The sequence below is a fragment of the Palaemon carinicauda genome, chromosome 10 (genome assembly GCF_036898095.1).
Source record: "Palaemon carinicauda isolate YSFRI2023 chromosome 10, ASM3689809v2, whole genome shotgun sequence".
In the NCBI taxonomy this organism is placed as follows: domain Eukaryota; kingdom Metazoa; phylum Arthropoda; class Malacostraca; order Decapoda; family Palaemonidae; genus Palaemon; species Palaemon carinicauda.
This window is the reverse complement of record NC_090734.1, coordinates 64,946,875-64,962,716: the sequence shown is the minus strand read 5'-3', so window position 1 is coordinate 64,962,716 and position 15,842 is coordinate 64,946,875. Positions and strand designations below refer to the sequence as shown.

At 45.8% G+C, this 15,842-nt stretch overlaps 1 protein-coding gene across 1 annotated transcript in view; it reads right to left on the bottom strand.

Annotated features, from left to right (window-relative positions):
- Positions 1 to 15,842, bottom strand: part of LOC137648621 (enoyl-CoA hydratase, mitochondrial-like) — a 237,554-nt gene that overhangs the window by 122,266 nt on the left and 99,446 nt on the right. Inside the window, exon 3 of the mRNA XM_068381560.1 lies at positions 2,012 to 2,198. Coding sequence (XP_068237661.1) covers positions 2,012 to 2,198 — 187 coding nt within the window. The remainder of the gene's footprint in view (positions 1 to 2,011; positions 2,199 to 15,842) is intronic.

Below are 15,842 nucleotides of genomic sequence, written 5' to 3'. Positions count from 1 at the left end.
AAACCACGAGGCATCAATGGCCCTTCTATTAAGCCTGCCTAACACACCATTTAAAAAAACAAGAGGAAGAAAAAAAAAAATAAGATAGAATAGTGTGCTCGAGTGTACCCTCAAGCAAGAGAACTCTAACCCAAGTCAGTGGAAGACCATGGTACAGAGGCTATGGCACTACCCAAGACTAGAGAACAATGGCTTGATTTTGGAGTGTCCTTCTCATAGAAGAGTTGTTTCCCATAGCTAAAAACTCTTCTACCCTTACCGAGAGGAAAGTAGCCACTGAACCATTACAGTACACTAATTAGACCCTTGATCAAAGAAGTGTTTGGTAATATCAGTGTTGTTAGGTGTATGAGAAAAGACGGGAATGTGTAAAGAATAGGCCAGACTATCCGGTGTATGTGTAGACAAAGAAAAAAATGAGATGTAACCTGAGAGAGGGATTCAATGTATTACTGTCTGGCCAGTCAAAGGATCCAAAAACTCTCTAGCGGTAGTATCTCAATGGGTGGCTGGTTTTCAAATTTGTGGAGCACAGCATATTTTCAGAACCCTTACTTAATGAAACACTATTAATATGAGAATGACTATGGAGGGTTGGGTTAGGTTTGACCATGATTTGATAAAGACCAAAATTACCAAGATTGAGACTTGGCCAACCATCCAAATAAGGAGTCCCTTGGCATTCAATAAGCATATTGTATTAGTCTTTTGATTTTGCCAACAGTTAAAACTTTTATTCAACCCACAAAAGAGGGTATCATTCAAGTTGCACAAATAGGGTATTGGCATAGGCCTACCTTTAAGTTAGATATTATGACTTATCAGTGAGATGGGAGGATGTAGAGGAAGGGAGAGCCAGCCAGAGCATTTCCAACAATTACTATCCCTAATTCTAATTGATAAGAAACTGAATTCAGTATAATGTGGAAAGTGCTTGCAGGAATCTACTTTTAAAAGCAAACATATCTTTCATAAATTTTGATGGCTTTGGCACCTCAAACTTATGAAGACATAAAGACCCACATACAAGCTCTCCACAGCTTATGACTCACTTGGCTTGGCTTGCAAATTATATCTTTTGGTGGACTTAAGGCACATGATTTCCAAGTCATAGCATATGAAAGGAACTATCTACTTTTTTTTTACCATCAGTGAGGCGCAGAACTCAAATGACAAGGAAACAAAGACTGAGCAAACTACTGCACTGTATCAGCTTTAGATTATTTACGAGCATTTCCAACAATTACTATCCCTAATTCTAACTGAGACATGGAAGAAACTGAATTCAGAAGAATGTGGAAAGTGCTTGGAAAAATCTACTTTTAAAAGTAAACATACCTATCAAGAATTTTGATGGCTTTGGGACTTTAAGCTTATGAAGGCCCAAACATCCACATACAAGCTCTCCACAGCTTATGACTCAATTGGCTTGGCTTGCAAATTATATCTTTTGGTGGACTCTAAGGCCAATGATTTCCAAGTCAAAGCATATGACAGGAACTATCTACTTTTCTTTGCCGTCAGAGGTGCAGCACTCAAACTACAAGGAAACAAAGACTGGGGAAACTACTGCACTCTATCAGGTTCAGATTATTTACTGTAATATTGATAATATAGAAGCTTCATCTATCATTACAGTATTAAAAACTTCATTGTGATATATCCAAAGGTATTTTGAAGGGTTTATTAAGGTAGTAAAGTAATTTATAAGCTAGTAGGCTACAGGCTAACATACAATATAAATCTTAAAAAGATATAGACTTTACCATGATATGAGCAGCCCCCTCCCCCTCAACTAAACCTACTAGCATTGATCTTAAAATTTTCCGTATACTTGAAACAAAACAAACAAAACAAATGCACTCTCATTATACTTGGTAACTTCTAATCAGCAAAAACACATCCTATCATATAATGTATAGAACACAATAGATGCAATAAAATAGAAAACCAATGTATAGGAAAATACTAATACAATAAAACAGATGACTAATGTACAGTACTAACTCACCTTGCTTTTTCTCCTGCTAGGATAATGTCACACATCATAGCAACTTCACATCCACCACCCAAAGCATATCCATTCACAGCTGCAATAATGGGTTTCCGGATTTTTGTTATTCCATCCCAATGAGCTAGGAAATTTGACTTAACACAGTCAATGTAGCGGATGTTCTCCATTTGCTTAATATCTGCACCTAAAATGAATACAGTAAATTAGATTTTTTAAAATAACTCCTAAACTCTGTGAATTATGACTGAAACCACTCAACATAAAAAGTGGATATTAAATCTTTTGCAGATGACCAGCTTCTAACATAAATCTAAAAAGGCCATTGGCATTATGCACTCCATTCTTTCTGAGACTTCTGGTAAAGTAAGCAGGAACCTCAGAGAGATCCTTCATGGAAAAACTGCCTAAATCGATAAAGAAAGCAATATGCTTGGGTATATTGTAAAGGGCATATTTAAATGATAAATACTTGCTGACTAGCAGTTACTATCTTTCCTGAAAACTGTTTGGAATTGATTTACAAATTTGGACCATTCAGCAGTATCATACAATCTGAGTAAAAGTTAAAAGAAGTTGGACAGCAAGATGGAAAAAAGTGAACAGGAACAGAGGAAAAGATGGTTAAGAAATAAATGCAATTAAAGGAAAAAAGGAAACTGAAAAATTTCTTGAGTAATGTCTAGTGCACTGTGTGAGATACACTGACAGAGCCACCCCTCTATGGGGTCAATTTTTGTTTGGTCCCCTTAAGTAATCCAGTATTGATAGCGAGGTCAAAGAAAAGCCAAGAATGACTGCAGAGAATATTTAAAAAGGAAAGCAGATGAGGCTGAAAAACCTACGAATTGCTCATAGAATTATTAATGAAATCTCTATGGGAGCACAGAAGAAGAAACATATACCCATCAAAAAAGAGAGATGGATCTGTTATAACAACAGAAGATGAGAAAAGGCACGTTAGATGAAACACTTAAGTGAGGACATGAATATGACATAGGAAGGGAATAATTAGACAGCTATACCTGAAGCTGATGAAGACATTGATGTGCCCATGAATAAATTCAGTATGTTTGAGCTAGAATCTATAATTAAAAAACTCTAAAGATGGAAAGCCCCTGGATACGATGGAATAACTGCTGAGATGATATTGGCTAAAAAGGAAGTGACCCCCAGAATACTTACAAGATTATTTTGCAAAATGTGACACAAAGAGGCAAAACCTGCTGAATAGGAGTTAGGAGTGAAAAAAAAAAAAAAAAACCTGGCTGATGTGATATAATTACAGAGGCTATGAAAATATATAGTATGCTTATTCTAAAGAGACTAGACACACAGATTGATGAAAAGCTGTGAGATTAACAAGCAGGATCTAGCAAGGTAGAAGTTGTACTGACCAAATTTTCATTTTAAGACATGTGCAGCAATGCGTAGAATAGAGATATCCACTTTTGATCATATCTATGGACTATGAAAAAGCCTTTGATAATGTGCATCGCCCAATTTTGTCAAGAGTCCTGCGTTATTATGGAATTCCTCTTAAATATGTGAATTTGATTAAGTCTGTTCATGAGCATAGCAAGTGCAAAGTTAGTGATAGTGGAGTCCTATCAAATGAATTTCCAGTGAACAGCAGAGTATTCCAAAAGAATTTGTTGTCACCTACATTTTTTATCCTCCTCATGGATTTTATAATGTATAGAACACTCGGATATGGTGGAGTAGGATTGGACGGGATTGATAATAGAAAAATAGCTGACCTACAGTATGCTGATGATGCTGTCCTTATTAACAGAACACCATATGATTTGAAATGCTTGCTTACCAGAATGCATGAAATATCACACGATGTTGGGCTCAAGATAAATAGAAAGACGGAGATGATGAGAACAGAGTATGCAATGGAAGATTAAATATCAATGGAAGGAGAAAGGATTAAATGGTAGATGAAATATCATTGGGAGGAGAAAGGATTAATGAGGTAACATTGAAGTATTAAGTGACTATGATCCCCAATGCAGGGTCTTTAGTTTAGTGAAAAATTGAAAAAAGAAAATCAGACAATGGTTAGGTTAAGTAAAATTTGGAAATCAAATAGGCTGAAATTACATATAAAATCAGGCTATATATCAGTTTAGTGGGATCAGTGTTACTGTATGGACATGAGTCATGGTATGACAATGAAACAATTGCCAACAAATTTAGTAGATTTGAGAACAGACCTCAGAAGAATATTGGGAGTTAAATGGCAGGACAGGATTAGAAATTAAACAATGAGAAATTATAGAAGTGTTATATGTGTATGAGATCAGGGTGAGGGGTAGATGGAGGTGGTGGTTTAGGCATGCTCTTCACAATCCCCAAAGAGATTAGTTCACCAAATGTTTAACTGGGCTCCATAATGATAATGATAATAATAATAATAATAATAATAATAATAATAGCAGTAGTAGTAGTAGTAGTAGTAGTAGTAGTAGTAGTAGTAGTAGTAGTAGTAGTTGTTGTTGTTGTTATAATACTGTACTGGTTGCAGACACGGAAGAGAAGCTTGGCCGATTAGTGACAGAACTTGGAAGGGTGTGCGAGAGAAGGAAGTTGAGAGTTAATGTGGGTAAGAGTAAGGTTAGGAGATATACGAGAAGGGAAGGTGGTGCAAGGTTGAATGTCATGTTGAATGGAGAGTTACTTGAGGAGGTGGATCAGTATAAATACTTGGGGTCTGTTGTTGCAGCAAATGGTGGAGTGGAAGCAGATGTACGTCAGTGTGTGAATGAAGGATGCAAAGTGTTGGAGGCAGTTAAGGGAGTAGTAAAAAATAGAGGGTTGGGCATGAATGTAAAGAGTTCTGTATGAGAAAGTGATTGTACCAACTGTGATGTATGGATCGGAGTTGTGGGAATGAAAGTGACGGAGAGACAGAAATTGAATGTGTTTCAGATGAAGTGTCTAAGGAGTATGGCCGGTGTATCTCGAGTAGATAGGGTTAGGAACGAAGTGGTGAGGGTGAGGACGGGTGAAAGAAATGAGTTAGCAGCTAGAGTAGACATGAATATGTTGAGGTGGTTTGGCCATGTTGAGAATGGAAAATGGCTGTCTGCTAAAGAAGGTGATGAATGCAAGAGTTGATGGGAGAATTACAAGAGGAAGGCCAAGGTTTGAGAGGATGGATGGAGTGAAGAAAGCTCTGGCTGATAGGAGGATAGATGTGAGAGAGGCAAGAGAGCGTGCTAGAAACAGGAATGAATGACGAGTGATTGTGATGCAGTTCCGGTAGGCCCTGCTGCTTCCTCCGGTGCCTTAGATGACCGCGGAGGTAGTAGCAGTAGGGTATTCAGGCTGGGAGGAATGTAGAGAGGAGAGGTCCCCTTTTTTGTTTCATTTGTTTGATGTCGGCTACCCCCAAAATTGGGGGAAGTGCCTTGGTATATGATGATGATGATTATCATCATTATTATTATTGTTAGCTAAGCTACAACCCTAGTTGGAAATGCAAGATGCTATAAGCCCAGGGCTCCAACAGGGAAAATAGGCCAGTATAGGAAATAAACTATATAAGAAGTAATGGAAATTAAAATAAAACATTTTAAAAACATTAAAACTGATATTTGATAAGGTACTATAGGAGTTGGAAGACCCAGGCCTACATGGCTGAGGACTATGAAGCATAAAGTAAGAGACGATGAATGGAAAAGTAATTAACTCAAGGCTCATGATATAGACGACTAGCAAAATCTAACCGAGGCCCTTTGCGTCAATAGGTATAGAAGATGATGATGAATTGGGAGGCAATTGCTGACTTAATACTCTTATTTTATTTCACAGGAGACTTAGCACTTGTTGTCTCATCCATGTTGTTACGGTAAACCAAGTTCAAATGTTCCTACCTGATTTCTAAAACTACCATCAATATACAGTAATACCTTGAGATACGAGCTTAATGCGTTCCGGGACCAAGCTCGTATGTCAATTTGCTCATATCTCAGATCAATTTTTCCCATTTAAATAACTAAAAAAAATTAATCCGTTCCCGACCTCTGAAAAAAACACCTAAAACAGTATATTACAGTGGAAAAATGACAAATTTCGTAGATAATTTGTATTTTTCCTACCATACAAACCTTAGCTATTTACATGGGGTATTATTTTGGCGGAGCTGAAATGACGAGCCATTCAATTTTAACGAGGGTTAACTACCCCCCCGCGCTAGTTAGCGGGGGGGTAGGGAAGGGGTAGCTAGCTACCCCTCCCCCCCCCTCACACACTGTGAATAGCTCAATTCACTTAAAGGTAGGACTTGACTTGGGGGTCAGGGCTGGCGGGTAACATTTGCGTAAATAGCTAAGGTTTGTATGGTAGGAAAAATACAAATTATCTACGAAATTTGTCATTTGTTCCGTAACCTAATACAAACCACGCTATTTACATGGGGTGACTTACCCTTAGGAAGGGTGGAAAGTCCCCAGCCTTCTGGCTTCGGCTTTACCCGGGGACTCCTATTCCGAGTTGTAGAACTCAAGGAAAGGGAGTCCCTAACCCTCGCACGTTGTCATGTTTGACCATCATGCGGCCTACTAGGATGTGTGTGAAGGAGAATAATGTGACTCGTCCTAGGAAGTTGACCTGGAGTTCTTTATGTGGAACTCTAGGCTAGGACGTTCCCAATAGCACCTCGTCAGGGTATGGGGGACGCGACAGTATTAAGGCTAATACCAGGAGCACAAGGAAGCATGGTTTACCTGCAGAGGTTGAGGTCAGCTGCGCAAAGACCTGGATGCTGCTATCCCCAAGAGAGGGGAGAATGAAGAAAGAAGTAAGGGCCAGACATACTCTTTCATTCACGCAGACTAAAACCGGGTAACAATGCCCTCAACCTTCTGCTACTTGTCCAATAAGGAGCCTGAGGTTAGACCGATAGAAAACGTATCGAGGTTCCTGTGGGTCACGTCCTGTAGGTAGTGGGCTGTGAACGTCGTCTGACGTTTCCAGACCCCAGCTTGTAGAACCTTCGTCACAGAGAAGTTTCTCTTGAAGGCCCGAGAAGTAGCAACACCCCTGACGTCGTGAGCTTTGGGACGACGTGACGGATGAGAGTCGGGATTCAAGGTGCTGCTTATCACCTTGCGAATCCATGAAGAGATGGAGTTCTTGGTGACCCTTCTCTTTGTCCTCCCTGTGCTCACAAACAAAGCTTGCACATGAGGACGGGATGCAGCTGTTCTTTTGAGGTAGCGCCTCAGACTCCTGACTGGGCACAGTAACAGATGGTCTGGGTCACTTGTTACAGAACGTAGACTCGTTACCTTGAAGGAGTCGAATCTTGGATCCGACACCCCAGGGTTTTGAGTCTTAGCAATGAACTCAGGGCGAACTTGAACGTTACCTACCCCCATCCCCTTGAATGGGCAACGTCGTAGGAGAGACCATGAAGTTCACATACTCGTTTGGCCGAGGCCAACGCGAGTAGGAATACCGTCTTCCACATTAGGTGGCGATCAGACGCCTGGCGTAATGGTTCAAAGGAAGCTCTTTTCAGAGCCCTGAGCACTTGAACCACGTTCCAAGGAGGGGGTCTGACTTCCGACTGAGGGCAAGTAAGCTCGTAGTTGCGTATGAGTAGAGAAAGTTCCAACGAAGAGGAAATATCCACTCCTTTCAGCCTGAAGGCTAAGCTTAAGGCTGAGCGATAGCATTTCACCGCCGAGACCGAAAGGCGCATTTCCTCCCGAAGATATACAAGGAACTCCGCTATTGTTGGAATAGTGGCATCGAGCGGAGAGATACCCCTTCCACGACACCAACCACAAAAGACTTTCCACTTCGCCTGGTAGACGCTGGAAGAGGATTCTCGCAGGTGTCGAGACATCCTGTCCGCAACTTGTTGAGAAAATCCTCTCTCTGTGAGGAGTCGCTGGATAGTCTCCAGGCGTGAAGCCGAAGCGAAGCTACGGCCTTGTGGAAGATGTTGCAATGTGGTTGTCTGAGTAGCTCGTGACGTGGAGGGAGTTCTCTTGGGGGTTCCGTTAGGAGTTGCAGAAGGTCCGGGAACCATTCCGCATGATGCCATAGCGGAGCTATGAGAGTCATGGAGAGGTTGACCGATAGGTTGGCCTTGTTGAGCACCCTTCTCATCAAACAAAAAGGTGGGAAGGCGTAAACGTCCATGTTGTCCCACCTGTGTTGAAATGCATCCTGCCAGAGAGCCTTGGGGTCCGGGACTGGAGAGCAGTAAAGGGGCAGCCTGAAATTCAAGGCTGTCGCAAACAGGTCTATAGTCGGGGAACCCCACAAAGTCAGGACTTTGTTGGCTATCTGAGGATCCAAACACCACTCGGTACTCACTATCTGCGTCGCCCTGCTGAGGCTGTCGGCGAGGACATTCCTCTTGCCAGGAATGAAGCGAGCTGACAGTGAGATCGAGCGGGTTTCGGACCATCTCAGAATCTCTACTGCAAGATGGGATAGTTGTTGCGAGATGGTACCTCTCTGCTTGTTGATATAAGCCACTACTGTGGTGTTGTCGCTCATCACCACCACGGAGTGGCCCGCCAGGGTTTGTTGGAACTGTTGAAGAGCCAGAAAAACGGCCTTGAATTCTAGCAGGTTGATGTGGAGGCACTTTTCCGATTCTGACCAAAGGCCTGAGGCTCTTTGGTTCAGAATGTGGGCCCCCCACCCTTGATATGGCGCGTCCGTAAACAGAGTCAAATCTGGGGGGAGGACAAGAAGATCTTCTCCCTTCCGTAGGTTCTCGTCGTCCAGCCACCATCGAGGATCCGCCCGTTCCGAAGGTCCTATGGGAACTAGGAAGTCCGGGGAATCGTTTCCCTAATTCCATCGTGACTTCAGCCGCCACTGAAGGGATCTCATCCTGAGGCGGCCGTTTGGAACAAGACGAACCAAAGATGATAGATGGCCTAAGAGACATAACCACAGTTGGGCTGGAAGCTCTTCTCGTCTGAGGAAAGGTTCTGCTACCTTCCTCAGCCTTGCTATCCTTTCGTCTGATGGAAAGGCTTTGTGGAGAATCGTGTCTAGTTTCATGCCTAGGTATACCAGTTTCTTCGTAGGGCGCAGAGAGGACTTCTCGAGATTTACCAAGATCCCTAGATCTTGGCAAACTTCCAGAAGCCTGTCTCGTGACGCAGAAGGGTCGACTCCGAGTCTGCCAGGATTAACCAGTCGTCCAGATAACGAAGGAGACGGATGCCGTTCCTGTGAGTCCACGACGAGATCAGAGTGAACACCTTGGTGAACACCTGGGGTGCCGTGGAGAGACCGAAACACAGCACCTTGAACTGGTAGGTCTTGCCGTCTAGGCTGAATCTTAAGTACTTCCTGGAAGACGGATGGATGGGGATCTGGAAATACGCGTCCTTCAATCCAGAGTGTACATAAAGTCTTGTGGTCTCACTGCAAGTCTGACCGTGTCCGCTGTCTCCATACTGAAACGAGTTTGTACGACAAACTTGTTTAGTGCTGAGAGGTCAATGACCGGTCTCCAGCCTCCAGACGCCTCCTTTACAAGAAAGAGTCGACTGAAGAAGGCTGGGGAGCCGTCGTCGACCTCCTGGAGAGCATCCTTCTTGAGCATGGTCTCGATTTCTGCCTGGAGGGCCAACCCCTTTGCCAATCCCAAGATATAGGAGTTCAACGACACTGGATTCGCTGTAAGGGGAGGTAGAGATGTCGTGAACGGGACGCGATACCCTTGACCGATCACAGAGACCGTCCAAGGGTCGGCCCCGAGTTGCTGCCACCTCTGCACGCAACTTTTTAGGCATCCCCCCACAGGTGGACACGCGGGGGGACTGCCACTCCTAGTGTTTGCGACCTTTGCCGCTTCCTCTAGGAGTTCTACCTCCCTTAGAGGACTTGCCGCGTTTCTTGTCTTTCGGCTGAAAGGACTGCGGCTTAGACACGCTTGTCTTAGCTGCCGGAATCTTCTTAGGTGTCTTGAGAGGCTGCTGTTGACGTTGTTGTTGAGGGGCTGGAGGTTTATAGGGCCGAGCTGTCAGGGCCCTTTGGAGGAGAGAGTCCTGGTTCGATCTCCTCCACCTCTCAGCCGTCTGCTCAATGTCACGAGGCTCCAGTAACTCCCCTCCAAAAATAGAGGAGTGCCTGAGCCTGCTGACGTCTGCAGTGGGGATCTTTGGATGGAACCTCTCGGACACTGAATCGCGTCTTTTGAGGATCATGTTGGCCCACAGGTTAGTGACCTGGTGAGCTAGAAACTCAATAGAGCGAGTGCCCGAGAGGAGGAAGGTCTCCAAAGCTTTCCTATTGCTCTCCTTGGACAGATCCTCGGATCGCAATAGGATGCCCAGAGACCCAAGCCAGACTTCAAGCCACGAAGTTGCCCGCATGGCACTCTTTGCGACTTTTTCCAGGTATTGGGTCTCTGACGCTGCAAACGTCACCTGCCGGGTAGAGAGCTTCTCGAAAGAAGTTCCCTTTGCTAGTTCTTCCACGGAATGATGGAGTGGAAGAGACATGCAAGACTCCCCGTCGATCTCGAAATACCTCCTCTGTTGGACTAGAGGAGGTGGGAGGAGTTTGAACCCGGCAAAAGAACGTCCTGAGGAGGCCAGACCGGAGAGTTGAGCTTTGACCTTGTCTCTGGCGCCTTTCACCCCTTTAGACCAGGGCAAAGCCGCACTAGTCTTGGGGGGCTTCTGGACACCAAAGACCTCGTCAAGCACGGTGTCTTTCCCCTCGCGAGGGGCTGTCTCCGGGTCCTTGATTTTGTTGAGCTCTCTCATCAATCCAAGGACCTGCCAGAACGCATGTTCTGACTCGCTGTGCTCTCCTCTTGGTGGACTGGCAGCTAAGTCTCCCATCCCCAAGAGGTTTTCTTGGGGAGAAACGTGGACGTCCTCCCCAGGGATAGCTGGCTCTTGACGAATCCTCGATGAAGATTTTGGAACAGTCTTGGTGTCCTTCGATTCCCTCCTGGGAGGGAAATAGGACTCCAACAAAGACGCCCGAGGAGGACCCTCCTCACGTGCAACCCCTCCTCTATCCGGAGAAAATTCTCCCCTTGGTGCCAAGGGAGAATTCTCCGAGTTAGAGGAATCCCCCAAGGACGAGATAAACTTATCTACAGGAGGGGGTGGAGCTGCAGAGGTTGGAGAAGGAGAAGGGGTCCGCCTGATGGGGTTCCTGGAGACCAGCTTTTCCCGGAGAGGAGTCACCACGAAGCCCACTCCTTTCCTTTTCTTCAACGGTGGAGAACCCGTCACAGGGTCCCGTCCCTGATCAGTGCTGGAAGGCTTAATTGCCTGGACCACAGCATTGATCATGTGGCGGAACCATGGTAGACAGGTAACTGACGCTGTGTCAGCAATCCCCGCTGGAGAAAAGGGGATCTCGCGACACTTAGGAGTGGACACCACAGGGCCTTCCTGAAAAGAAAAAGATGATTGCCTAGACCTCTCTGCCGATCTTTCTTGCTCTGCCGTTGTCCTTCTCTTGCGCGGAAGTGAGTCATAGGAACGCCTCCCAGGAGGAGCGTCCTGCTAATGATCCTTGCGATCCGTATGACCCACACGGGCGGGTACGATGCCGCGCCCGGGAGAGCTCGTGAAAGAAGTTTCGCGCGCGGGCGTGGGCGCGCACGAGCGCATGGGCGCGAGGGCGCGCAGGCGAGGTAGCGCGAGGGCGCGCAGGCGAGGTAGCGCGATGGCGCGTAGGCGAGTGTCCTGAGGGTGAGCGTTCGCGCGTAGGAGAATGGCGACCATAGGACCGCGCGTGGTGGCGCACAGGTGATTGGTGCGCAGGTGAATGGCGCGCATGAGGGTATGCACGAGGTCGAGTAGGAGAGCGTGCATATGAACGCGTAGGAGAACGTTCCAGAGAACGAGCTGGCGAGTGGGCTCGCGACCTCTTAGGAGAGCGCTGGTGATGGTGGGAGGGAGAGAGATGTCTCCTAGAAGACTTGGTCTCCCTCAACTGGTGGCGCGCAGATCTGTCAGTGATTGGGGCGCATGAAGGAGAGGCCCCTTCTTTAGAGCCTGCAGGCCCCACAGCGTGTTGGCGTGAAGGGCGAGCTGTAGGAGATCGTGGGCGTGGGTGCGCCAAACTTAAGAGGCACTCAGTAATCAAAGGGCGCCCAGGAGCAACTGGGAGTGCAGGAATCGACGAGTGAGGCAAAGGTGAACCCTTGCGAGCGTCTGAATCAGAAGATCTTGAGGGCACTGGCGAGCGTGGGCGCGCAGGTCGTGCAACAGGCACAGGCACTAGTGCTTGCTTGCGCACGCGCACAAGAGAGTGATGGCGCGTAGTGCGCCCATCAGGAAGTTGTTGCTTCTCAGGCTGGGGGCGCCCTAAGGAGCGCTGGCGAGCAGGGGAGCTCTGGCGAGTAGGAGATCGCTGGCGCGTTGGAAGGCGTTGTACCTTCTCTGGATGTCCAGGAGAGCGCTGACGCGCAGGAGATCGCTGGCGCGTTGGGGAGCGTTGATCCTTCACAGGCTGAAGAGCACGCCCAGAAAGGCGCTGGCGAGCAGGAGATCGCTGGCGCGTTGGGGAGCGTTGATCATCCTCAAGATGAAGAGCGCGCCCCTGGGCGCGTTGGCGAGCAGGAGAGCGCTGGCGCACAGGAGATCGCTGGCGCGTTGGAGAGCGCTGGCGAACAGGAGATCGTTGACAAGTAGGTGACGAAGATGACCTACGCTCAACTGCACGCAAGCGCGCAGGTGCGCGCAGGGGCCAGGGACTTAACCCCAGAGTCCTTTTCCCCCGAAGGGGACGGTGCCTGAAGGATTACAGGTGACGGCAGCACTGAAGATCTGGCAGGAGTAGGGGATCGTGAACGATCCGCAGAGAGGTCAAGGGATGTTGCAGGTACGACCTTCTCCTGACGAGGTAGCTCCTCCGCAGGGGGAGGAGAAGGAGACCCAAAGAGGCACCTCTTCACCCCTTTATAGGAAGAAGGGAGCCCCCTCTCTCGAAGAGGCCTACGGGCCTTACGTCGAATGCGACCCCTGGGTAAGGAGTCAGGGTCATCGGTCCTTCGAAGAGGTGTGTCTGAAAGCGCGCTCCCCCGGGGGGGAGACGAGCTCACAGGAGAAACCGGAGGACCCACCTTCCCCTTCGAAGGCTGCGCGGAAGGGAGAGGTGAGTCTTCAGCAACATCCGAGGCAGCAGGAAGGGGTGTGACTGTACTTGAATGGTTGGTGAGATTGTTTAATATGTGTTTTGTGTTGTCAATGGTAACAGTAGATTGGGTTTGTGCATGTATTGTACCACTATATAAGGGTAAGGGAGATGTGCATGAGTGTTGTAATTCAAGGTGTATTATTTTGTTGAGTGTAGTTGGAAAGGTGTATGGTAGAGTACTGATTAATAGAATTAAGGATAAAACAGAGAATGCAATCTTAGGGGTGTGACTGTACTTGAATGGTTGGTGAGATTGTTTAATATGTGTTTTGTGTTGTCAATGGTAACAGTAGATTGGGTTTGTGCATGTATTGTACCACTATATAAGGGTAAGGGAGATGTGCATGAGTGTTGTAATTCAAGGCGTATTATTTTGTTGAGTGTAGTTGGAAAGGTGTATGGTAGAGTACTGATTAATAGAATTAAGGATAAAACAGAGAATGCAATCTTAGAAATACAGGGTGGTTTTAGAAGAGGTAGGGGTTGTATGAATCAGATTTTTAGTTAGGCAGATATGCGAGAAATATTTAGCAAAAGTTAAGGAGGTATATGTTGCGTTTATGGATCTGCAGAAAGCGTATGATAGAGTTGATAGGGAAGCAATGTGGAATGTAAGGAGGTTATATGGAGTTGGTGGAAGGTTGTTGCAAGCAGTGAAAAGTTTCTACAAAGATAGTACAGCATGTGTTAGGATAGGAAATGAAGTGAGCGATTGGTTTCTGGTGAGAGTGGGACTGAGACAGGGATGTGTGATGTGGCCGTGGTTGTTTAACTTGTATGTTGATCGAGTGGTGAGAGAGGTGAATGCTCGAGTGCTTGGACGAGGATTGAAACTGGTAGACGAGAATGGCCATGAATGAGAGGTGAATCAGTTGTTGTTTGCAGATGATACTGTAATGGTTGCAGACGAGGAAGAGAAGCTTGGACGATTAGTGACAGAATTTGGAAGGGTGTGTGAGAGAAGGAAGTTGAGAGTTAATGTGGGTAAGAGTAATGTTATGAGATGTTCGGGAAGGGAATGTGGTGCGAGGTTGAATGTCATGTTGAATGGAGAGTTACTTGAAGAGGTGGATCAGTTTAAGTACTTGGGGTCTGTTGTTGCAGCAAATGGTGGAGTGGAAGCAGATGTACGTCAGAGAGTGAATGAAGGATGCAAAGTGTTGGGGGCAGTTAAGGGAGTAGTAAAAAATAGAGGGTTGGGCATGAATGTAAAGTGTTGGGGGCAGTTAAGGGAGTAGTAAAAAATAGAGGGTTGGGCATGAATGTAAAGAGAGTTCTGTATGAGAAAGTGATTGAACCAACTGTGATGTATGGATTGGAGTTGTGGGGAATGAAAGTGATGGAGAGACAGAAATTGAATGAGTTTGAGATGAAGTGTCTATGGAGTATGGCTGGTGTATCTCGAGTAGATAGGGTTAGGAACGAAGTAGTAAGGGTGAGAACGGGTGTAAGAAATGAGTTAGCAGCTAGAGTGGATATGAATGTGTTGAGGTGGTTTGGCCATGTTGAGAGAATGGAAAATGGTTGTCTGCTAAAGAAGGTGATGAATGCAAGTGTTGATGGGAGAAGTACAAGAGGAAGGCCAAGGTTTGGGAGGATGGATGGAGTGGAGAATGCTCTGGCTGATAGGAGGATAGATGTGAGAGGCAAGAGAGCGTGCTAGAAATAGGAATGAGTGGTGAGCGATTGTGACGCAGTTCCGGTAGGCCCTGCTGCGTCCTCCGGTGCCTTGGATGACCGAGGAGGTAGCAGCAGTAGGGGATTCAGTTATGAAGCTTCATCTGTGGTGGATAACAGGGGAGGGTGGGCTGTGTCACCCTAGCAGTACCAGCCGAACTCGGTTGAGTCCCTAGTCAGACTGGGAGGAACGTAGAGAGGAGAGGTCCCCTTTTTTGTTTTATTTGTTTGATGTCGGCTACCCCCCAAAAATGGGGGAAGTGCCATGGTATATGTATGTATGTATTTTGCTAGTTCTGATCTCCTGCATGAAAACCATACAAGGAAATGTCCACCAACTTCAAAAAAGGAAATGAAAAGAGGGTAGGGGTCCTTTGATTATAAGTATTATGTACAAGATGGAACAATAATAACATTGTCACTGTTGTAGGTAACTCTTACATTATTGCCCCATTACAGACATGTAAAGAGAGCTAGAAAAACATCAGTTAACCAACCATATCCGATCAGTATGTATAAAGAGGGATGAGTGAGGTTGATTTTTGTGACAGAATGCTTTCATCTTACAGAACTACATTGCATTTAAAGAAGTGGTGGTGTAGTATCTTTTTCACAAGACTAATGAATCAAGTTTGAAAAAAAAAAAAAAATCATGTAGTGGGATATACCACACATGAAAAATAAGCAGAATCTCAAGTTTTATCAGGCAGGTAGGCTATATTGTGTATGTCAAGTTGTACCTACATTACCAAGTGTCACAATAAATGAATTTATAAATAAGTACAGTAATTAAAGTAATACTCCAAACCATTAGGAAACGGGTCACAGGGTTAATGACTGACAACCCGTAAGGCAGGATTGTTAGTCCGTTGCCTCGAATGACGCCATAAAATTATTGACTAAGCCTAACCAGTCTGAAGCTCTCCTGTACTCCCCAGGTAAACACGAGAGGGAAGGGAACGGGGACTTGCAATAGCTAAGTGACATTGCATCATCAACT